The sequence below is a fragment of the Dromaius novaehollandiae genome, chromosome W (genome assembly GCF_036370855.1).
Source record: "Dromaius novaehollandiae isolate bDroNov1 chromosome W, bDroNov1.hap1, whole genome shotgun sequence".
Lineage (NCBI taxonomy): Eukaryota > Metazoa > Chordata > Aves > Casuariiformes > Dromaiidae > Dromaius > Dromaius novaehollandiae.
Window position 1 is genome coordinate 44,178,808 of NC_088130.1, and position 24,396 is coordinate 44,203,203.

The 24,396-nt window shown below is 37.0% G+C and overlaps 1 protein-coding gene across 2 annotated transcripts in view; it reads left to right on the plus strand.

The window, feature by feature from the left end:
* The window catches only part of LOC112987098 (synaptic vesicle glycoprotein 2C), a 119,193-nt gene that overhangs the window by 25,205 nt on the left and 69,592 nt on the right, over positions 1-24,396 (plus strand). For both annotated transcript variants that reach the window (XM_026106793.2, XM_064499840.1), the window contains exon 2: positions 763-1,462. In XM_026106793.2, the coding sequence (XP_025962578.2) occupies positions 883-1,462 (580 nt within the window). In that variant the 5' untranslated portion in view covers positions 763-882. The remainder of the gene's footprint in view (positions 1-762; positions 1,463-24,396) is intronic.

Consider the following 24,396-nt stretch of genomic DNA (forward strand, 5'->3'; position numbering starts at 1 on the left):
CCTGAGCTCGTGCTGGATTAACGCTCAGAGACATATTAGCTAAGCATATATTGTTGCTCTGGGCTGCCTCTACTGTCACTATGGAAAAGGGAGAGAGGGATGCTTCTGTGGGTAATTTAGGTATTAGAAATCTCCAAAGTGTGAAAGTGCCACCACTTCAGCCCACCTGTCTCCCTGCACTGATTACAGACTGCAACTACACAGCATATATTGCTAAAACTCAGTGTGATAAATCTGTCTACTCTTAATAACTTGAGGACACATTGGCCACGTTCAGTCAAATTTGAAAGGCTGTTAGGGATCTTGGGAATATTCCCTCCCTACTAGTTTTATGTAAAAAGGAGGCTGGACAGAGGATGGAGACTTTAACAGTAACTCACTGAGACAAAAGCTATAGTATTTATAACCTTTTATTACGTAACAGAGAATTCAAATGCTGGAAGGACGCTGGAGATAAAGTTGGTGTGATGTATGGTCATTATCTGTTTTCTTTCAGAATAAAAACTGGTATCTGCTGAAAAAAACAGGGTATAATAAATTTCATTCTGAAATCATGTAGAGAAATTAGATTTTTCTTTAAAGTATTTTCTTAGTAGCCTGGGATGTTTGCATCTCCAAAGAAAATGCATATTTGTATATTTGAAGCCCTGAACTGTGGTGTGCAGTGCTTAAATAAGATTGTGGTGGTACTCTATCAGTGTGAAGAATCAAATGAGGAGGAACAAAATGTAAACATTTTTTTTTTTCTCTCATATTTTGCAGGTGCTGTGTTAGAGCTTCATATGTTCTTGGGCTTTTAGTATTGATGTCCTATACAAAGTAGGTATTCCAAGCAGTATTTGGCAGGTCTGTCTGCAGTAGGACAGCAATCTTTGATTCAAGATGGAAGAAACATACAGAGATAGGACTTCACTAGTGAAAGGGGCAAAAGATATTGCCAAAGAGGTGAAGAGACAAGCTGTCAAAAAAGTGAATAAAGCTGTTGACAAGGCTCAGGATGGCTACACCCAGAGGTCCTACAACCGATTCCAGGATGAGGAAGATGATGATGATTACTATGTCCAAGGAGGAAATTATGGTGTAGAAGCTAATGATGATGAAGGATCAAGTGAAGCAACTGAAGGACATGATGAAGATGATGAAATTTATGAAGGGGAATATCAAGGAATCCCCAACATGGGGCAGGGTAAGGATGGCATGGTGGCCTTAGGGCAGGCTATGCGTGATGAATATAAGGATCGTCATGAACTGGAAACAGAGAGGAAAGCTGATGAAGAAGAGCTAGCACAGCAGTATGAACTGATAATTCAAGAATGTGGCCATGGTCGTTTCCAGTGGGCCCTCTTCTTTGTTTTGGGAATGGCCCTAATGGCTGATGGAGTTGAAGTTTTTGTGGTTGGATTTGTGTTGCCCAGTGCTGAGACAGATATGTGTATACCCAATTCTGGATCAGGATGGCTTGGTGAGTGAAATCTCTGCTCTGTCTTTGTGGTGTTACAACTGTCACTTACAGTGTGTCTAAATAATAATTTGTAAACACTAACACTTATTTAAAACTTTTTATGTTAAATATAAATAAGCAAGCCACTAACGGCATTAAGAGCTAATATGGATTTAATGAAGATAGTGGCTTTGTTTATTTTTTAGATAATTTTCAATCAAAAGTGTAAATCAATAAAGTGGAAGACTGCACAGTAAAATTGAAGAGCAGAGGGATATGTTCTGTTCTTGGTTACAAGAGGAGACATCCCAATGACCTGTATTTGAAAAAAGCAGTGCAATTATTGGAGCTCTTCTGGATTTATACAGGTGTAATAGAGATTAGATCATATAACTGACCAGCATCAGTTCTCATACTGAGTGGGAACTTTCCCAAGGGAGAGGTGGAATACGATCTGAGGAAAGCAGGAAGTCCAGTGAAAATGCTGTCTAGCTTTTCTTTCTTCTGTCTCTTTGACTCCTTCTCTCCCAATGACTGCTTTCTTCTCTAGCCACCCAGAATGTTTACTTTGAGTCAGTGGGGACAGAGCCAGTGGGACAAATGGCTGGAGACACATCTGGAGTATGCCTTTTGTATCCCGTCAGCTGGTGGGGAAGGGCTGTTTCTCCTCCGGTGGTGCAGCAAGGAGGCAGGCTGAGCTGGCGTTGTGTGACAGCACCACAGGCAGGCCTGCGCTTTTCTTCTTGGGCATGCCCAGGATAATCAGATAAAGCGAGGATTTCACAGGGCTGGGTTACAGAACAAGAGAGTATAAGTGGAAAGGGAAAGGAAAGGGGGAGGTGGGAGTGTAGGGGCTTGACGGAGAATGGAATATATATATATATGTATATAAGGAGTTTGGACCTGCAAGGGCCCAGGCTATTACAGAAAAGGAGAGCTTCGTGTAAAATATATCAGAACTTTTGCCATACAACAGATGTGCTGTTTGTTTCTTGTGTCTTTACAGCGCATGGTTCTCAGTTGCAACAGTCTCATTTTAACTTGATTTCGGTTTCTCTCATGTCCTGATCTTCACCCCTTTGCTCCTGATTAGTTAAAAGTACCCTAAAATATTAAATGCATAAAAACTAGATTGAGAATTTTAAATAACACAAATTGTGACAGAAGGTCTCTTGGTAGAACATTAAGCCCACCTCACACTGGATTCCTGACATTGATACTAGCGGTTTGACTCTAGGTTTTAATAAAGTGGACAGTGGTCATCCTCATCTATATCTCCAAATTTCTTTTTGTGTCAGTGAGTCAAGAGTGGAAATGGGAACAGAGTTCTCACCTGTCTGGGCTCTTGGAGACATTCCTTGCCATTAGATCAGCTTTGTTGGAAACACACTACCTTAGCTATTTGTATGGTACAGCAATTAAACTTCTAATAAATTAAATCATCCAGCTTTTTATGATTAAAGAGGCTGAATGCAAATAATGGTTGGTACTCTTGATTATACAAATTCATAAATGTCATATTTGCCATGCTTAGACCTGTGAGTTCTCATAGCTACCTTTTACAGAAAGAAGGTGCGTAAACATGTCTATTTACATGTTTACATGTTTATGAGGAGAGAGATAGAGGAGAGAAACTAAAACATGCAAAAGAGTGGTATCTCTAAATGTTACTGTGGCAATGCAGATACTAACTGGGAACACATTTAATGAAAACAGTGGTACACAATTTGCTTTTAATGTGATTTTTTTTTACCCAGTATTTAGCAGCTGAGGATTGAACACATTTAAACACTGTTAATCAATTTTACAAGTCCTCTCTGTTGCTGGAACAAAAATGATATATCTCCCTCTCCTTTTTTAATTACTGATAACCTCTTTTATTTTATCCACTCACCCTCACAAAAAACTGAATTGTCAAAGTTCATTTTGTGACCCAGGATGATAGCAATATGATGGTAGCCACTCTCTCTGCAATCTCTTTGTGTTGCTTACACATTCAGTAGCTAACTGATCTGTGTGTGCAGTCCCTTCCACTTGCATTAGTTATACTGGGAAATGGATCCTCTAGTATTTGAGATGTTCTAAAACTTTTAGTTTCTTGACATCTCTTATTATCACGTTATGGGTGTGGAGAACATTGCCTTAACACTTTTTCTTTGTTACACCTGCAAGATAGAATTGAAATTTGAGGGGAAATACACTATGTTTTCTAAAAATATTTCATTTAAACAGTTGCTGTAAGCATTATGGAGGTGCTCCGTGATTGTGAGTGGGGAGTGCAGTAGCAGGTAGGTGCGAAAATGGAGCCATATATTAAGATGTGGCTTATGTCTGGAAGAAGGTTGAGGGTTTCTCCAATCACCAGACTTCTTAAGATGCTTTCTTGAGATACTTTGGAATGACTCTGTGCATGGTTAATTGCAATTTACCAGCTTCTGTGCTGAATTTCAAATATTATGTATATGTAAATGATACTTGCAGAAAAAATTAAGGAAACATGTCTGAAAGGTTTACATGTGTGAGCAATGTATTCTTATGCCTAAAATATGGAAGTTGTAATGAATATCCCCATATCTTCCGTTTGTAATAATATAGCACTAGCCTCTGTGTTGTGGTATTAACAAATAAATGATTCTACATTAAAAGATTAACTCAGAAAAAACAGGGCAAAATTGAGCTAAGCAGTCTTATCTTTCCCAATGTGTATCAAAGGCATTGCAACAGGTAGGGGTTTTATCAATAGTTCCACAAAACTAATGATATTACATGCCCGTTAGTAATAGAAATGTATTATAGGTTGCAATCCTTCAATACAGTGATGAATATAATACTTATGCCCAATATAAATATACTGTCTTTGCAGACAGAGTAACTGTAATTCCAGTGATACAAAATATTCATCAGGGCAGTGAATGTTTAGTGGAAGCATTTTAATATGATCATAACTAGGCCTTCACAGCCATGCATTTCAATTGCTTTGCTGTTGTGGTTTCCCATCATAATTGCATCCTAACTGGGGTCTTTAAGACAGGCATAATTTTTTCATGATTATAATTTCATAATCTAGAATTATGAAATTTAATGTTTTTACAATACTGAAGTCATGAGTCCAGTCCTAGAAGTTATAAAGTGGAATCAGTACTTATGTACACATGTACAATACTTATTTTTCAGGGGGTTTTCTAGACTATTAAAAGAACACAATAAGAACATGCTAATTTGTCACTAAAAAAGCATCCATTGACTTGACTACTAATTGTAAAAACTTGTTTCCTATCCCCCATTCCGCTTTGGTTTACCAGGGGACATAACTACCTAAAAGCTTATGACAATATTCATAAAACCTCCCTGTTGCATGTCTTGTCTTACTTGGCAGATTCCCAGATTCCCTCTGTACTGACCCTTGGATGAGCATGCGATTGCTGTTTATTGATCAGTAGCAGTGTTTCAGAGTCAGTGAAGGCATATGCTGATCAGTGCTGATCAGAATTCACGAACTGGTTTCTTCATGCCTTTTGGGTTAAATAATATAAATCATCTATCTTTTTCTTCTCTAACTTTTTTTCTTTTTTTTAATAAATAGTGAAATAGCCTTGATTATACTCTGGCAAGATTGTAGACACGTTGCTAAGAACAAGGGAAAGGCTTACTTTCCCTACTCTAAAACCTGTCTGTACTTGCCAGCTCATTCCCATATGTGGATCCACACCGACCTCTCGGTTGCTGGCCCCAGTGAGACAGGGGTGTACGGGTAGCTCAGAACTGGCCTGATTTAAGTTAATCTTCCAGGGATTTTGGAATTTCCTCTGGATGATGAAACCCAGGTGAGACTGTACAAACTAGGTTTTGTCTTTTCTAGATTTATACAGAGGGTTACTATTATTTCTCTGTAAGCGGATATAAGGTGCTGTAACTGACAAATTACAAATGCCTAACACCTTTCCTTTTCTGAAGACCACATGATATGATTTCACTAGAAAGAGGATCTAAGAAATGCAGCAAGTCTTCATAGTAGGCGAACTGAAACAATTTTCTCTTGTGGCAAGACTTCTCAAGAAAGAGATGGAAAAAATGTTTTCTTACCAGTGCTAATAAAGAGATACTTATCTGTCTGCTTCCAATCTAATGGTTGCTAACTAATCTTAACAAAATCACAAGGAAGTTGCAGTCCTTGGTGCCTCGAACTGAACATCTTAGCCTCAATTGTCATAAGAGATACGGAAAAATCTAAGAGGCTAAGATGGTAATAATCTTTTACTGCTGGAAGTGATTTCTCTCCCGAGTCACAAACCTTCTGGAATGGACAGGTTTATTTAAATGTGAGTGGTGTTAGAATCAGAAAAGAGGGCTGGAAGGAACTATGGGAAATTTCTAGTCCACTTTCTTACCCCCATTGCAGTGTAAGCTATATCTAACATGGACCACTTGTCTAGCCTGTTCTTCAAAACCTCCAACCCTAAAGAAAGATGAATGAGGAAGTGGGTTGAGTTTTTTTCCCCTTATTTTAATCGTTGAAATAACCACTAGTATATCAGTAGTGGTGGAGAAAAGTGAAGAATGAAGGAATGGCTCTGTAGGACTGTCTTTTCATAGTCATTGACAGCAGATCATTACCACAGACCAATGAATTTTTCCTTTGCTTGCCAGATGCTAAACTGCATTTCATTCAGACTGAAAAAAAACACAAAAAATGTGTCTTGACAGCAAGTATTGGAAATAAAACAAACAGTCCTTGCATGCTATAGAAAGTTACTATGCATCTTGGAGCATTCAGAGGTTCAAACGCACTGTAAGCCAACCAATGTTGTTTTCGCTGTGTTGTGAGGTTAGTGCTATTCACCAACAAATCCCGATACTGTTTAAAGGTTAAATTCACTTGAGCTGATGCTGTAATAGAATTTCTGAATTCTTTCTAAGCATTAACTTTTTTGTGTGTGCATCTAATCACAGTAAGAACATATATTTAAGAATATGCTGGAATTTGTATAAAGTGTGAAGTAAGTAGAGCTAAGTCACATCAACTCTCTGTGTGGATGTCTCATTATTTATATTTCTTCTTATACTTCTCTGGGCTGTATCTATTCTATCTCAGTACCTACAGCAGAAAGTGCTAGCCTGCTTTACTAGGTGTTGAAAGATGATGTGTCCTGCCTACTGTAACTTTTTTTTCCTGATGCTGACAACTTAGGTGATGGAAGATTAATTTACAGATCCCACTTAATTCTTGCTGTTATCTGTTGAGATGAGATGTAATCTTATGAAACATTTTTGTGAATCCTCTGTAGCACCTTTGTAATTAGAAATCTAAGGTAAAATAGAATTCAGCTCTTTCTAGAAGGGCTTTAATTTCATTTGAGTGATCTGTAAGTACCCTTAGAGACCTGATGTGTCATTCTGTAACCAGCGTTGCTGTTTTTTTTTCAAATTTAAATCTAGTAGTGCCTTTTAATTCTGTGTATATAAAGCATTCGATGTGTGAATTGCGCCCCCCCCACCCCCCAAGTGCTAGATTTTGCACTCGTTTTAGGCCAGGATACTTTTATTCTTCTCTTAACTTGCTGCTAACAGCTGGTAAACATGCATTAATCTTTTCTGTTCTTTAAAAAGCTTACCATTGACCCCACTTGTTTCTCTAAATCCTGTCTATTCTCTCTTTCATCTTCTAACCCACTGAATGTGCAGCTGACAATCATTTTTGGGAGTTCTTCTCCTTCACACCTGACCTAAGCTTTCTTCAGTTTGGCTTTGGCTTCTTACACTTCACAGCAATTGGTCTTGCCTGAGCGCCTAGCCAAAGCTTACAGCCAACAGTTCGTCATTCTTAACTGGCAGTTACCAGTTCCACACCCTTATTGAAATCTTGTTCTCTTTTAGCTTCTGTGATGCCCTAATGTCTTGATACTCTTCTTTCTTTCTAATGGTTTGTACAGCTGATATTTCACAAGGCCCTTCTAATCCTTTCTTCAGCTTCCTTGATAGGCAGGGGTCCTAGCAGCTTTGTTCATGGTCTGCCTTAGTTTTCTGTTTATGCAATCTCACCCATAAAAGCAAAACCAATTTCATCCCTGTGCTGAAAAATGACACATCTTCTGTCGTCTTTGGATGTAATCTCATTCTGCCTTCCTGATCTTTCCTTGCAGATGACAAATGTGTTAAAGTACGAAACAGGTAAAATAGAAATCTTAATCTTCCTTGCTTTTCATTTTTCCAAAGCCTATCATCTTTCTTGATCACTGGGACTATTGCTATCCTGCTTGTTACTCTGGGTCTGAATAGCCCTATTTCTATGATTCCACATACAGATTGTCCCTAAATTTTACAGCTGTTTTTTTTCTGCACTCTTAAATTATGGCCTTTCCATCCCATCACACAAATAAAACACTTTGCCCTTCTCTCAGCGTCTTTGCATCTGAAGTGGTGAAGCATCCTTTCCCCCAAGCAAGGCAAAGTTATCCTGTCCCAGTTGTGTCTGTTCAGGATGCCATGCTGCTCCTTCTGGATGTCTCTTCACTGGCTCCACCGTGCGATCTGTAAGGGCTTACCTTTGCTTGTAAAGCACTTGATAGCCACACAGCTGCTACTGTTGTTATCAGTGGACAGAGGGTGACTCCTGCTTCTGACTGGCCCGTGATGCCCCCTTTGCCCCGCTGGCGTTTTTCAAACAGATACCTTCATCCTTTTTTCACTTCAGCCCCTCAGCACTGGAGAAAAAAATCCATATAAATGTCACAGGATTAAGTGATTATCTTCTTTAAACCTTCCTTTGCATTCGTGCCAACAAAACCTGACAACCAGTAAAGCTACTCATATGCTATGACTGTCATCTTTTCCAAAGGCCACTGCTTTCTCCTTGCTTCTTTGTATTCTCCCCCGGTCTGTTTTGTACCCACATATCACCTCTTGTTGAATATTTAGACTGAATGATCTCTTGAGCATAAACAATCTTTTCTGTTCTATGTTATTTAATGCATTACTTAACTACAATATCCCAGTCCATAATTAGGGCTCATAGTACAGGAACACAAACAGAAATAATCTTTATATGTAGAAGATATTCTTAGTTGATTAGCCACAGAGAGAGAATTTCTTCTATCCAAAAACCCCAAATATTATGATAAATCACCTGCTTAGGTGGCAAGCAGCTCTGCAGAAAAGGATCTCAGGGTCCTCCTAGACAAGAAGTTGAACACGAGTCAGCAGTGCACCCTTCAGCAACGGAAGCTAACTGCATTCTGGGCTGCGTTAGCAAAAGTGTAGCCGGTAGGGTGAGAGAAGTGATCATTTCCCTTTCCTGAAGGCCACATCTGGAATACTTTGCCCAATTGTGGGGTGACCTGGTCCAAGAGAGAGATTAACAAATTTGAGCAAGTTCGGCAAAGGACCGCTAAAGTGGTTAGAGGATTGGAATACATGACATATAAGAAGAAGCTAAGGGAACTGGGCTTGACAATAGTATTTGGCTACCTAATTTTGCAGAAGGAGAATTACAGAGAAAAAGTCAAATTTTTCTTAGAGGAGCACAAGAGATCACAGGTTGCAACCAGGGAAATTCTGTTTGCATATAAATAAAAAAGTTCATAGTGAGGTGGTCAGCCACTGGGATGCATTACCCAGAAGGGCTGTGGGATCTTCTGGAGATTTTCAAAAGTTGCCTGAACGAGGCCCTGAGCAAGGTGATCTAACTTTGAAACTATCACTCCTTAGAACAGGAGGTTGGACTAGTGACCTCCAACATTCTCTCAACCAAAATTTTTCTGATTCCATAATTTGAAAAACAAGTCTTCATGAACACATCATTGCTTGTAACATTTTTAGCTTCCTATAGCCAAAAAAGATATTACAGTTACTACATTTGAGTAAACCTTTAAAGACCAGAGTGTTATGAAATCATGAATTTTGTACAGGCTTGCTGGTTTACACACAAACTAGGGTTGAAATTCATTTGGGCAAAGTCATATAGCTTGAGCTATTTGTTCTCCTCCTGAGCCTGTATGGATTTTTCCTTGCTTCTGTAGAACTCTAAAATGTTGTCACAAAATGACAGTGAGTAATGGACTGCAGGATCTGGGTAAGAGGGAAGCATTTTGTAAGTATTCAGGCATCCAGATGCCTGGTGGAATTCTCCAAAGTGCTTGGGCACCTCACTGAATCAGTAGACACCTTATACACATCCTTTGGGACATAAATATATGTACAAATCAGGAATTAAATTATTATTCTCAGATTGTGCTTCTTCTCTTGCATGTTTTGATAGATTTCCTTTATGTAATTTGCTGCTGGAGCAACCAACTTCCCTTTTAGAGAGAAGATTTTGCATGTTGTGGAGGTTAAGACTTGAATGATCTTAAGCAAAATTTTATGTTAGGTTCTCTTTGATTTTCAATGCTTATGATATTCATTTGTTTTTCCATCTTTAAAGTAGCTATAAATTCTCTGTGTAAGCCAGATAAATAGAGATACAATGATCTGTTGAAGAAAAGGAGTTTTCTTGGGCTTTCTAATCTTCTGGATGGACTACGTTTTAATGTGGAAGCTGAAGATTTTTTTTTTTTTTTTGCTAGTCATTGGTTAAATGAGCATTTTATCTTTTTTTTTTTGCCTGTTGTGAGGAAATGCACTTGTAAGCTTGAAAGAAGGTCATGAAAAATAAATGTATTGATCTTAGTGATCTGAGGTTATTCCCCTCTGTAAATTCACTAAAACTTTTTCTACCAGCCTTCTTTATGTAGGGTTATAGTACACTTATGAATAGCTTAACTAAACTTTATTTTGAGGCTGAAATCCAAAACTTGGGAAAGTATAATACTGACTAGCTGATTTTATTTGTATTTCTTCTTGAATGTCTGAATTTTAAGTTTTTTTTTTTTTCTAAAAAATATCTATCATGAGCATTATGGTTTATTTTTATCTACTCAATTCAATTCCAGTGATACTTTTGACAGCATGGTTCCTCTGTATGCTATCATACAGAAGACAGGAACATTTATTTATATATTTGACATTTATTTATAAAAAGATCTGAATCATAATTGGTGGTCACAAAACCATCCTTATATAGCAGTTAATAAAACTCATTCCTGCTGCTGTAAGTAGGAACCTATTTACAGCACTTTTTTTCTCTTGTTGTTAAATATTATTATAGGTCTTTATATGCAGGAAAGGTTTATTATGTGTGCTTGCATAGAATGTAGTAGGAGAAAGTGAGTGAGTGTTTTCTGGTTACATTTCGGTTGGTAGAAGGGTGCCAGATTTGTGATGATATAATAGACCACAAATGGTATAAATTAAAGGAAAAACATGCTCTGCTTCTCTATATTTTACTGTTATGTGCAAGTGGTGGAAGACGTGCTCCTATGGAGTTAATACTTCCAGGGTTACTCCTTTATTTATTTTTATTATGGAGAACTTGAAATTTTAGGGGGGGTTATGATTTTAGACTTCAAAGAGAGAGGAAAAGACTTAATATTGATTTTTTTAATATGGAATCTTGGCCATGGTACGAATGGTAATCTTATTGAAGGCAGCACAGATCTTGAAATGATAGGTTTTTAGATATGGATTTTTAAATTACTGTATTCACGAGAAATGAATCTAGATTAAGAATACTTACTGGAATCATAGCAGACCTTAGAGTGTGAGGAATGTCATTGAAATAACAGTGAGAGTCCATTGTATTTATGGTTAATAATAGTAATAAATCTTTAGTAGCAATAGAAATATTTAGAAATGGAGATGTAGTCATTGAAATGTGCACTTAATACTCCTGAGCAAGGTGAAAACTTGCATGTAGGATTAATGCCTTATTTCTTCAGAAGATGATGCCAGAAATACAAGTGCTATCATGCATGGTGTTCACCTTTGGTACAAGGTCAATTCTCTTCCGGTGGTATTAAGCTATTCCTACTGCAGTGCTCTGCCTGCTTGCCTTCCAAACACAATTATTGGAGGGAGAAAAATTAAGAGAAAGATCCTTATCTGTTCTAAAGAGCTGTTACTTGAACCAGTGGAGATGGTATGTTTGTTTTTGTTTTTTGAGGGGAAAAAAGGAACCAGGGGAGAGAGTGTGCAATATAATTTTTGTCTGTTATGAACTGGATTAAATGTCACATGGAATATCCTGGGCTTGTCACAAGATGGGAACTGGGAGCACAGACTGGAACCATTAATGAAATGCAGCATATTCAGCTCTCTGAGCTGTTAGGGGCTCCTGCTAGAAGCCAGTAGTTTAAGGTAGGTCACAGCTACCCTCCTTTTCTGAGCATGATTAGCTGCTGTTCCCAAACTGTCTTTTTGTGACAGAAGGTTGTGCTAATAGGGAGAACGTTAGCACCATGCACAAAGTTTTGATGATCCAGTTTTTCCTGTTTCGTATTGTTCCAGCATTCAGCTTTACTGATGACTGCAAGCTACTGGACTACGTTAACTTATGTGTTCACTCTTCACTTTTAAGAGTGTAACCATTTAACCTGGGGTTAGGAGAATTCAATAACCAGTTTCAGTGATGCAGCTTTAACCTGAGTAAAAAATTCAATACAAGCCTATATGAAATCACTGCATTGCAGTTCGCAGCTGAGAGGCTTGGTGTTCGTACGTGTTTCCAGCATGGCCAAATGCTATTATAACCTGCTCATCTTTTGAGAGCTCTGTAAGTAGCATAACACTTATTCATTACTTTTTTTAGTTAGATGGACATAACTGTACTCATATGCCTTGGCACAGTGTCAAAGATACAAGTGCATATATGGCTAGTAAGTACTAGGCCACTTTTTGAGACAGACATTTGTTGCCAGAATATGACACTTTCTGGAAGACTGAAGCTGTGCTTGCTTCAGTTGAGTCCAATGAGTACAGTGGATATTGGGAAACTCTTTTATTTAAATGACTGAAATTACAGACTACAATTGGAATAACATATGTACTTATGAAGACTGTATGAGTAAGCATTGAGATACCTGTACATTTAACTGGTCAGTTACAAACATCCTTTAATAACATGTGCAAATATATCTGTATTATTTGTCTGCACACATACATAAGGCTCAAATAATTGGGTGGCTTGCAGTTGCCTTCACATCTCTGGCTCATAGGATATTTCTCTTTCCCTTGATTGTCTAAAATAGTTAAAAATCACTGGGCTGCTTTTTTATGCACTGCAGGTTATATTCTGGCTCTGCCTATCCTATCGCAGAGCAGTGATTTTACTGTTCATGTCACACACATTTATAATCTTACAAAAATGGCCAAAAGAAGGAAATGCCTCCCAAAAGAAAAGCCTGAGGGCCATGGCGATTTCACACATTTAATTTGGCTGTCACCTCCGCTTCGCGCCCCCCCCCCCCGTCCTCACTCCTTGGCATCTATGGCTGATGATACATCACTGTTTAAAGCAGTGAGTCAAATCCAGTTTTTTAACCAAACTGAACATTTTTAATATGATGCTACACTCTCCTTAAGGTCTGTGTTTGGTTAATTCTGCAACACAGTTACGATCTACAAGCTTCCATTTATTGAAATGTACTTCTTCATTATTTGAATATTTGTAGCTCTGAATTTTGCATCTTGTATCAAATTTTGAGCTATGAAATGAAAGCGATGTGAGCTCCTTGGCAAGAAGTATAAATATTTTCACAGTGAAAGTATTAATGAACTTCATTAAATATGGAACAAACATAATTCAATGGCTTTTTGCCACAGCCGAGTACATTTCTTCCTATGCATTTTATCCATGGACTTAATCAATTCAAGATTTTAGGACTCTTTTGAAGTTTGACTAGTCATTTTATCTTATACTCTTAATGTTTCCTAGAATTGGCAGCCAATTATATTTTGTGATATATAGGATTTGAAATAACTAGGTATTCCAGAGCTTTGGCTTACTTACATGAATGTCAGTGCTGAAAAGTAAGGAATGCAATTAATTTTGTAAACTACCGTGACAGTATTTTAGTGAGGACATAACTCTTTCCCTATGATGGATACATCTGTTCTCACTGTACAGGCCTGTTTCCCTTGTTTGAACCAGTTTTACATTGTCACAAATATATGGAATGTCACTATTTTCCTAGCAAATGCAGAATCAAAGCCCTTATATTATGCAAGCGTAAATACTTAGAAAAAGGAATGATGCTGAATTACTGGTAAAATAAATAAGTGAATAATATGACAGCATAATAACAGCAAACTAGCAGGTCACAAGTGTGCAGGGGGGATTCTCTCTATCAGCTGTGTGACTGGAACTATGAGCAGTTCAGAGGAGTTCTGTCCATAACCTTTCACTGAAGAATCTCAGATTTTATACCCAGTAACCCAAGTAACTCTACCTACTACTCAGACTTCTAGATGGGAAAGACGGTAAGATACTGTCCTCTTCCCTACCACTGATTGTAAAATCTTTATCAAATTGTTCTCTGGCTCTCTTAAACCAATGACCCTTCTTAACCAAATATGTACCAGCCCTTGTTCCAGCTAGCAGGAAACAAAACTAAGAGTTTTTGATGACGTGTCCGTATGTTGAGTTCTTCTGCTTTGAGCAAGATATGCTTTACAATGCTGAATGCATTTATGCTTACAATGAACAAGCTTTCGTCAGGATAAGTGTGTGAATGAGAAATGTCCCGTTTCACAGGAAACTGAAGACTCATAGAAAGCAATTTATCAGGCAGACAGACATTTGTATCTGAATTTTTTTCTGGATGGTAGAAAGTTAGGCGACTAATATGGACTAGGGAAATTAAGGAAATGGTGTGAAGTGACACTGGCTTTACATCTATAATGATAAAAAAGAAAAAGGTCTATGTTCCCAAAGATAGGCATAGCTGGCCAGTTTGCAAATTTCTTTCTGTCGTGTCAGCTGAACAGAAATTACTTGTAGTACTGGTTAACAGTGGAGGGCTTTGTATGAACTTGAGAAAGTGTGGATGCATGTCACTCGTGATATGTGGCTCTCTATTGTACTGTGTATTGCTTTTGTCAGATCTGCTCATTTTCACAGTTCACAAGTATTTTCCTCGTCTGCTAGAATTCAGAGCGATTTTCAAGGCTGGTTCTGAAACTGCCGCTAGCAAGTTTTGCTGTACAGAGATCGTGAACTGATAGATACAGTCATCTAAATAATTTTCCATTTAGACATTATAACTCTGCTTCCTGGCACTATTGTAAATACATCATTAAAAAGCCTGCTTAGCATCACCAGCACCTGCAGGTGTATTGGCACCATACAGAGCATTATTTGGTCCATTATTCTTCATTATGACATTGGATTAGTTACTGTATTTCATTGACTGTAAATGGGAAAGTAGAAAGACGAAATGGAACCATTAGCAAAGTGAATTCTCTTTTTCACTCATGTGCTCTTGTGTGCTAGGTGAGGAAGGCCATGTTTCCTGTCAGATGCTGTGGGAGATGTGTGGGGGTTTTTTCTTTTTTCTTTTTTTTCCTCCCCAAGACAGTTATTCACTCTGATAACCTCCTCCTGATGAGGTTAAGCTTAACCCAATGTCTTTTTTTTTGAAGCCAGCGGGAGTCAGAGGTTTCGAATATAAGGGTTTTTTTTTTCCATTTTTAACATTTTTATTTTCCCTCCCACCTTCATTACATTGGAACGAAGATAGTAACAGTTACTGTTTAGAAAAAGAAGAGTAAAAAGTTATTTCCTCCCATTTACAAGGGAAGTAGCTTGCACAGTACTGGAATTTAATTTCAGTGAGGAGAGTTAATGGCTGATTAACCACTGAAGTAATAATGAACAGTTAGCTTTATTAAGCTTTATTATTCTACAGATACCTGCAGTAGGAGCGCAGTTTTATTAATTAATTCTTAGTATCCTGTACCTTGATTACTTGTGTTGGATGCATTTGCTCTTAATGTAGATGTAAATACTTTGGACTTTCTGTTTTTAATTCAGCACTGATTAAAAGTTACAGTGATTATTCATGGTCTTTGCTCTGTTTTGAGTCAGAAGCAGGACTAAGGAAATAAGATTAAGACAATAAAATGTGTAGCCAAAATGAAGAGTTTTGATATGAAATGAGATGATTAATTTAGAGGACCACATGGGCACTTAAAAGCTTTTGTGAAATACTGTTTTTGCTTTGAAATTTTATTAATCCTAGCAAATTGTAGAGTAAATGCTGTGCACTGTTCAATCATATGCACCATTTATAATCATTCTGATTCTCGGGATTGCCATGGAAGTGCATTTCCAATTGCAAAGTCACAGCGATTTCCACCATGACAGGGTCAGTTCAGAGCTGGGTGAAGAGTGCACTGAATTTAACATCTAAATCTGAGAGGGAAAAAAATCCAGAGGAGTCTCTGCAGTTGCAGTGGAAGGAAAAAACAGGAATTAGGGGTATTAGGACAGCTTAAGTAGGTGTGTTGTATCTGAGACTTGTCTGTTAGGATTTCTTTTCTAATGCCAGGGGGAACTATTGGATCAAAGGAAGAGACAGGGTGAAAATAATACGTTCTGTGATAGTACCTAGGGAATCTGACAATGGCTTCACATCATTACCTGGGACTACCTGGGTTTTTGATAAACTCTGTGCCCTAGCTATTGCATATTGGTAACAATCATCTTTTAAAAACATCGTTTATATGGGAGGACAAATATCACATATTGACTGATTCTTACAGCCCTGGGTTTATGCTACATTTGAATGCTGATTGATTATCTGTGAGAAATTACAGCATTGATCTTTTTATTTGTAATGGATTACTGATTTTGCTAGTCAAGAAACAGCAGTATAAAATAGCAGTGTGCCGCCATTTGCTACAAAAAACACTAGTAGTAGTCCATTTGTAAATAACTCTAATAAAATGAAATATAACTTTTTTTATTCTGAGAAATCTGCTACAGAATAAATTAAAATGATGCTAATGCCTGGTAGTGGATTTGACTTTTTTAAAGACTTAGTTATTGACATGATAATATTCTTAAAGCATAAGTGATGACGATAATGTATGCAAAGGTGTTGGTTTACCATATTCTTCTCTATTTTGCTGCCTTATCAGAGAATACAGCTGTGAAGAAAAGTCCCCTTCCTAGTGAGCAATCTGTTACCTGTCACAATCTCTGCAGTTACTTGGCTTCTTCTATGCATTTATTAGTTTATCTGATTTGGATCTGAGGAAAAGCAGGAGCAGATATTCCTTTTGTTATTAAAATGTTTTAATTAAAATAATTAATATCTGAGTACCACGGAAAGTGGTTAAGACAGTAATGATTCATTAATAAAAAAAATGTATCAACACACCTGTTGGCATGAATTCTGGATATATTAGAAGATGGATGTCCTTAGAACTGTAGGGAGAGTTAATGGCATACAGAATTTGAAAGCAACAAAAAATATTTTGGTTTTGATGTAACGAACAATGTAAGGATCCAGAGCTAAATCATCTTGTTCTTCAGATGCTGCATAAAACAGAATCAGTCTCGTAGGCCCAATCAGAGCAAATATGGAGGCAAAACACCAATCTTTTTTTCCTCTTGGATTAAAGTGAAGGAGAACCTTACACCACAAACACCTCAGGTTGTGAAGGTCACACCTGAGTTACAGGAGACAAACCAAAAGCAGACACTTTAGGCATATAAACTTCTTAAGAGACATTCCAGGGGAGATCAGGAAACTAGCTAATATCTGAATGAAATTTATGAGAAGGGTTGTTTTGGGAGTCTTTGACTTTCACATAGATGGTGTTTCTGATCTAGCACTGGAAAAGCTCTGCTCAAATGTCTCCATCTTTGGGTTTTCATTTCTGCAGTTCCCCCCAGGGTGGACACACTCCATGGTAGCTTCGTGATTTGGAAATGTATGTCAGTTGTTTTCCTGGGCAAACTGCCTTTTTCCTGCCCCCCCTGCCAGGAGAGGACAGACCTCTGCTCCCTTCTCCCGTCCTCCCAAGAAGAACCCACCTTCCTGATTCACCTTTGAGCTCTCGAAGAGCAAAGCTGGGTGAGGACTTTGGGTAGCTGTAGTGGGAGACCATTTTCCCTTCAGTCTCTGCACGAAACCAAGACAAATGTACTGTAGGCATTTGTCGATCTAAAGTTCTGTATTGTCAAATTTCTTCTTGCATTAGCTGCCTTCTGATGATGCCATGTGTCCTAATCACTTTGTTTCAGTTGTCTTCTGGCTGTTTTGGAAGTTTCTTACTGTGCTTCTACATCTATTTCTCCTTTTTGTTTCTGTTCCTTGGAAAACTTGGACTTGATCCTTTTGAAAGGGGAAAAACATGGAATATATATGTGTATATATATAATTTCCATTTAATATTTTCTACTTATTCTCTGCTCCATCTTTGTTTTTAATATTTGTGAGGCTTCTCTGGTTCTCTCTTTAAGGGTACATTATTTGGCTACCTCACAGCAGTTTTCCTTTAATTAAATCAGTCATTAAATTATGCTTGTCATACCATCATACACCTTTGTGTCATGCCTGTTGCTGATCATGGTTTTTTTTTTCCACTGTTGACCTTAAAGACCATAAATAGCTTTGCAAGCAGAACTGTTGAGTTGCATGTTCTTTCATTTTCCCATCTACACTGATCAACTGAATATTACCTTTCTTTTGCTCAGCTTTGCTTTCACTCCCATTTTCCTGACTTTCCTGGTTGAGTTCCTCTATCAAATATTGTAGTTCATCAGTATTGCCTGTGAACAGGATCGTTCTGTCTGTTCACCTGATTTCTATTTATGTGAGGTTTCTGGACTGGTATCAGATTAGGTATCTGCAGGTGCTTCGTAGGCATGTTTGAAAAGTGGTGTAATGAGGTAGTCTGTGCTTGTTTTCCTTCTGTTGATGAAGGTCTATATTGTCTTTTATTGTTCTTACTCTTTTTTTGGCTCAAAAAAGTTTTGAAAATTATTTTCTGAAAGTCATCTTTAACTTAGTGGCTAAATTCTTGAATTGCACTAAGTTGGTTACAGAATTTGAATAGAGGGGTTCTCTGCAACGGTCAGAAAATATAATTTCCCAAAAGGTTGAACAGCTTGCTGATTTTATCTCATTTCACTATATTTAATTCATTGAGATCCAGCAAGTTATTGCAGGGACAAATTGGCACTTTAAGTTTTTCTACTTCAGCAATAGGTCAGATACCTGATCTTTAACCTTGGCAGCCTTTTTGGTGGTAGCAATAATTATTTTTTCATTTGTGCTCTGTTCATAGTCTGTGCTGCCTGCTTGTCTTTTTGTTTAATAACCCAATATAAAAGTAAAGTACACAGTAGGTCCTATAAATAGCATTCTCTTTTCAACAGAGTTAAGATTGGAACTTTAGAGTCTGTTTGCAGTTAAACTATTCATGTTGATTAATCTGGTCTATGAATTATATACTTTTTTTTTTTTGGTAGCCTTCATGTCAGAGCATTTCTATGAGTTGTTCTTCCTACATAAATTCTAGGGAAACAAACTTTTAAAAATTAATAAACATTTTAAAAATTGATTTGGTTTGAAATATTTTTTTTTTTTAAGTTTTCTTCCCCTCATGAAAACATTAATATTTCTGTAGAGCCTGCAGTGTTTCAGAAGAGGAGATGAGGCTGTCTTCTTTTTTTTTTTCCCCCTCACTGGTATCAATAAATTCCTTCCCCTCAATGAGCGTGAATTTGTATCTTTCTTTGGTTATTATGGAGATATGGTTGCCTTTTTATATTGACTGTGAAGGATATCCAGAATATCTTGTGCACTTAGCAACTAATAAATATATAAAAAAGCTAAATGCTTTATCGAGCAAAGATGTGCTACTTAGAAATTATTACTATTAGAGAACCAAGCATACAGGTCACTCAGTTGCAAGTAACACTTGGAGGTCCAAGAATTACTGCAGAGTGATGGGCACTGTATAAACTTTTATGTTGAGACTGAAGCCTGAAAATTGCTTTATATTTTTCATGTATTTAAACAGATAAAACCCATTACCATGATCATTGCTAAAAATAATTCTAGTAGTTTAATAGAAGAAAAGCTTGAATGTTTGTAAATATATATTAAATAGGATAGCAAAAAGCTTGGAAATGAGTATACAATTAAGCATCTGCGTACTAGACAGTATGAAATTGCAGATTGAAGTCTGTCAGCAGCTGTCCTGAAAGGGAATGCAGGAGTGGATTAGTCTGAACAGTAGTAATAGAGCAAGAGACTGATATGCTGTGGCCCATTGGGATTTGCATATATTGCATATTATTAGGCAAGAGCAATCATTTAGCATCTAAAGTTAAGATGCAGAATGATTGCTATGGGACACTGCTAGCATTTGGATAAAGAAAATCTATGGCTAGAGAAGTCCCGAAGTTGCAAAGACTCATACAAAATTTTAATAAGGTTCTGTTGGTTCATGTTTGTTGGAAAGCAGTACCTACCATCTTTTTCAAATGGCTGAACAACTCATGTTTTATTTAGCGATTTAATTCTACACCTTAAAAACTGAGGAACTGAATGGAATAATATGATGAGTAAGAACTGAAAATCTAATATTTTGACTACACAGATGGCTTTAGACATGAAAAGACAATGGCGTTAGAAAATGGAGTTCTTTTGCCAATTCTAGAGTAATTACAGTTTTCTTATATTTGTCCTCTTCTTAATGGAAAAGTGCTTGTTTTAATTAGCTCATATTATGAACAATTTAATTAGAAGCTATGTTTGTTTGAAGAAAACTATTATATGGGTCACAATTCTTCCCACAGTATTTTCTGATCAAAGAAACTAATGGCAGCTAATAATTAAGTATAATTGTGAAAGATTATCATCTTTAAACTCTGCATATGCTGTTTATCAGGGTGGAAACAAAGATAAATCTGGATATTCCTATACATTATGCTACTTATGGGCATTTAAGTTCTCCACTATGAATTATTTTATTTCTAAAACAATAACATATAGAAAGATCCCCGTACAAATAAATAACCCATTGATTAAAGTACAGTATAATTCTTGTGAAAAGAGTTTTTGTCTCCATGGAGCTGTCATAGGTCTGCATTTATAATCCTGTTTTCCAAAATATAATCTTATAATCTTATTTTTACACAGTGATTTTTTTTTTATTTACTGAGAGTACTTTTACTAGTTCTGTGAAATGTTTTCCTCCCTCAGACTAATGCTCAAAACAACACAAAAGAAAAAACCCCAATATTATGCTAGTTGGACACCTACTTTACAAGAGGTGTAATAAAGCAGAAGATGAACATCAGTGTCCCACAGCCTGAGTGCTTGTGTTGCAAGGAAGTCCTGCTTTGCTTTCTTTTCCCCAAATGAGGTGTATACTTACAGCCTGATTTTTCAGGAGGGTTTGGCTTTTGTTTAGGTACCAGGATATGAATTGCAACAGATGCAAGCAGTAAAGCTATGGGAACACAAGGAGAACGATGCTGTTTCACAGCTGGACCTTAGTGACTGGCCATGAATTTATTTTTATCCCATTGCTTAAATTGTCTATAACCCAAGTTTGGACACTGAGGGATCTGTTGATTGGCTACTTTGTAAGGTCTAGCTGTTGAAAGCAACCTGAAAGATGCTGTGTGCAGATCTTTTTTTTTAAAAAAAAAATAATAATAATAAAAATTAGTTGCATATTCAGAATGTGTGCATGGTGTAAACCAATTCCAAGCTGAGATCCTGTTAGCTGTCAATGACAAAATGAATGATCATTCTGAGTAATTTCTTTTAACAGATGCTAAACTTCTTGTCCCTTCATAGCAGACATTTTCTTAGAATATGAATGGAAATAATAGTTTAAGAAAAGCTGATCCATGGACAATTGCCAATTATGTTGAGAAAGACGGTCCCTGTTCTGAAGAGGAAACAATTGTGTATTTTGTACATTTATACAACAGAAAAGTTCCTTGAAGTATGTAGAATTTCTGCTGTGGAAAGAAGGTACAAAGTGTTACAACTTGGTAAAAGAGCAATAGCAGAGAGTATTCATTTTAGCATGGGATGAGGTTTTTTTCAGCTGATACTTGGCTCATCTCAGCAACTTTCCACCAATTGACAGTGTTTGCTGAGATTATATGTTACTTCGTAGATGAACACAGAGTTGTGTGAAGGATACCATCAGTAGTCTTTGTATTTTAAAATAAACTATAATTTTCTAAAACATGTTTCTGGGATGATGCTGTATATGAAGTCAGTGGATGTCTTGTGCTCTATGAGCTAACTTCTTTAGAAGCACAAGTATGTTATACCAGAAAGAAAAAGACAAGCAGACAGTTTTATATCAGTAGCAGTTGCTCAAAAAGGGAGCATCACTGTCAATATGACATGCTGGATTAAAATCTATATGTGTATATGTATACCTGTACTTTTACTGGTTTTTATAACTAACGTTTAAAGGTAATGAGGAAAGAGAGCAGGGTCCGACCAATAACTGGGTATTTCATTTTTACATATTTAAAATTACGATTTCTGCAGTGTACAAAATGTAGTAAGTGATTTATGAAGTGTGTAAATAAATAAGTAGCATTTTCCCCATGAGATTTATATTCTGGCTAATGTCATGACATGATAAACAAGAGCTTCAAAGGCTGGAAGAAAAGGGATTATGAAGGGTAAAATGATAAACTGATGCCACTTGTATTCATTATGTGGTTGTTCAGCTATTTCAGCTGTTCAAAGTTAGAAATCTCCTTCTCCATTTGTCACTTCTACTCCTTATTGTGAATCTTGTTGGGAGAAAAAAAGGTCTAAAGGAACGATTTGAATGCGGAGAGGAAGGGGACTAGCTGCATGGTGTGGGGCCAGAGGTGTATTCTGTATAGAGACAAAAATAATAAAAAAGGGAATAAAGACAGGAAAATACAATGAAGCAGGTATTGTTGGTAGCTGCAGTAGGCTCAAGATGGAAGGGATACAAATTTTTGTGGGGGGAGATAACTGAGGATTGACAAGGCAATTAGGAAGAAATCAAAGATAATATGATGGGAAAGTATGAGATAATGGTGGGGCTGAGAGAGGAGCTTATTTATAGAAGTTTATTGATAGGAGAGGCATATTATTTTTAGCAGCTTTATTTTGAATGCCCTTCAAGTCTGCTGAAGGGGACTTATGTGGGTGTGAGAGAATCCAAAACACAGTCTGATGACCAAAGGGTTTAATATAAGAGGCTAATGTTTCTAAAACATGAAAATTTGGGAAACTATTTTCTTTCATGAAAAGAGAGGCATCAAGGATGAGATCTTAAAATGGATAACTTTAGGGTTTCAGAGGAATTGTGATGGTATTATCATAAATAATCTGAAGAAAATCTGGAAGAGAAAAAATGAACTGTGTTCAGAGTATTTTGGTATTTTTTAGAAGTAACTTTCTATATTTAACAAGGAAAGGTATTATTTGGTTAAATAAAGATTATTTGCATAAGAATATTTCACAGATAGCTGTCTAAAATATTTGACTGGCCTTCTGTGAGCATTTCTAATATTAGAGTGTTGATTGCGATAACCAAATGAAATCTAGCTGTAAATGAACAGTGTTAAATATCGTAGTAAAGAATGTCAGCTTCAAGAGTGAAAGTTAACCATTTTAGCTGCCTCTTCGAAACAGATGTGCTGGCAAGGCAGCTATTGAACCATTTTTGTTAAGTTCTTTCAGCTCATGTTGCCAAACAAGCACCAGCTCTGCTGCATGGCGTTTCCAGACTGTGAGTACTGGCCTATCTGAAGTGTGGTGTATTAATCTTACCTACAAGAGAGATCTCACTGCAGTTGAGCAAACATGCCAAATTACTCGCTAAACTTTGTCCCTATAGGACTAGAACATGTATAAGCTGTGTATGGGCTTTCAAGAAAATCCCAAGTGTCAAAATAAAAATTTCGGATCAAAATGCAGGAAATATCTGGTAAGAGTCTGTCACTAAACACGTCTAAACCAAAGAGGGTATTATAGCGTCTGTGTCCTTTCTAGGCTAAAGCATAAGATGAAAGACAACAAAGATATCTTAGGACTTCTGAAAATTCTGGATTTATCTGTATTGTCATCAGTCTTCTCTGAAGATGAAAAATTAAGATCACAGTAATAGCTAGAAAACCAGTGGCAGTAAAACCTATCTTAGGAGGAAGTCTAACTGTTGCTTTTCTTTAGAAGCTTGTTGGTCTTGCCTAGGTAAAGATATGGTTAATGCTTTTATGATGAGCAACAATGGATCTGACATCCTGTCTTTTGGACTCATAGAGAAGACAGTCATTGGCTAAAAAGGCAAGCAGTGGCCAAAAAGGTTGATTTACTGGTATTGGTCACAACTGATGGTGAAGGGGGTAGCAGTTTTCCTCTGCTTTGGATTGCCTAAGTTGAGGTATGACATTTTTTTTTTGATCCAGGTAACTGAAGCATATGAAATTCGTTATTTGAATCAGAGATTACAATAGGCTGCTTTCTTTCCGTAAGGAAGATGAAATAGGAACAGACCTACAAGAATAATCTGCTGTAGTTACTGCTTCTGTATACAGGGTTTGTGTGTGTGTGTGTATGTATGTATTTACATATGTATGGGTTTACATCCTACCTGGAAGAAGCACAGCTCTGATTTCAGAAGTTACTTGAATCATGCAGACAATCAAAAAATGCAAATGATATAAATCTGGTCTGCGTTTTTCAGTCCGTTCTTTTCATGGTACATTGTGCATGCTCCATGTGATAAAAAGCCTCCATGCTCATTCATATTTCTGAAATTCCATGTCTAGCAGCTTCTCAGAAGAGGAAAATATTCCATATATTTTCTTGACTAGACAGGATGCATGAGCCTTTTACAGCTTACACTTTGAAAAGTTTTCTCTGTGATTTTACCCATCTTTTATTCTGACTTAGAGTTCAAAATGTACAATCAGTGCTCAGGGACAACATCAGATGGTGGTTACTCTGTAGGGACCTTGAATTTAGAAACAACTAATGGATTCTGATCATCTTTATATTGTTGTTTTCTATTCAATATTTGTAATAAAGATAGCATTATTTTTATTTGAA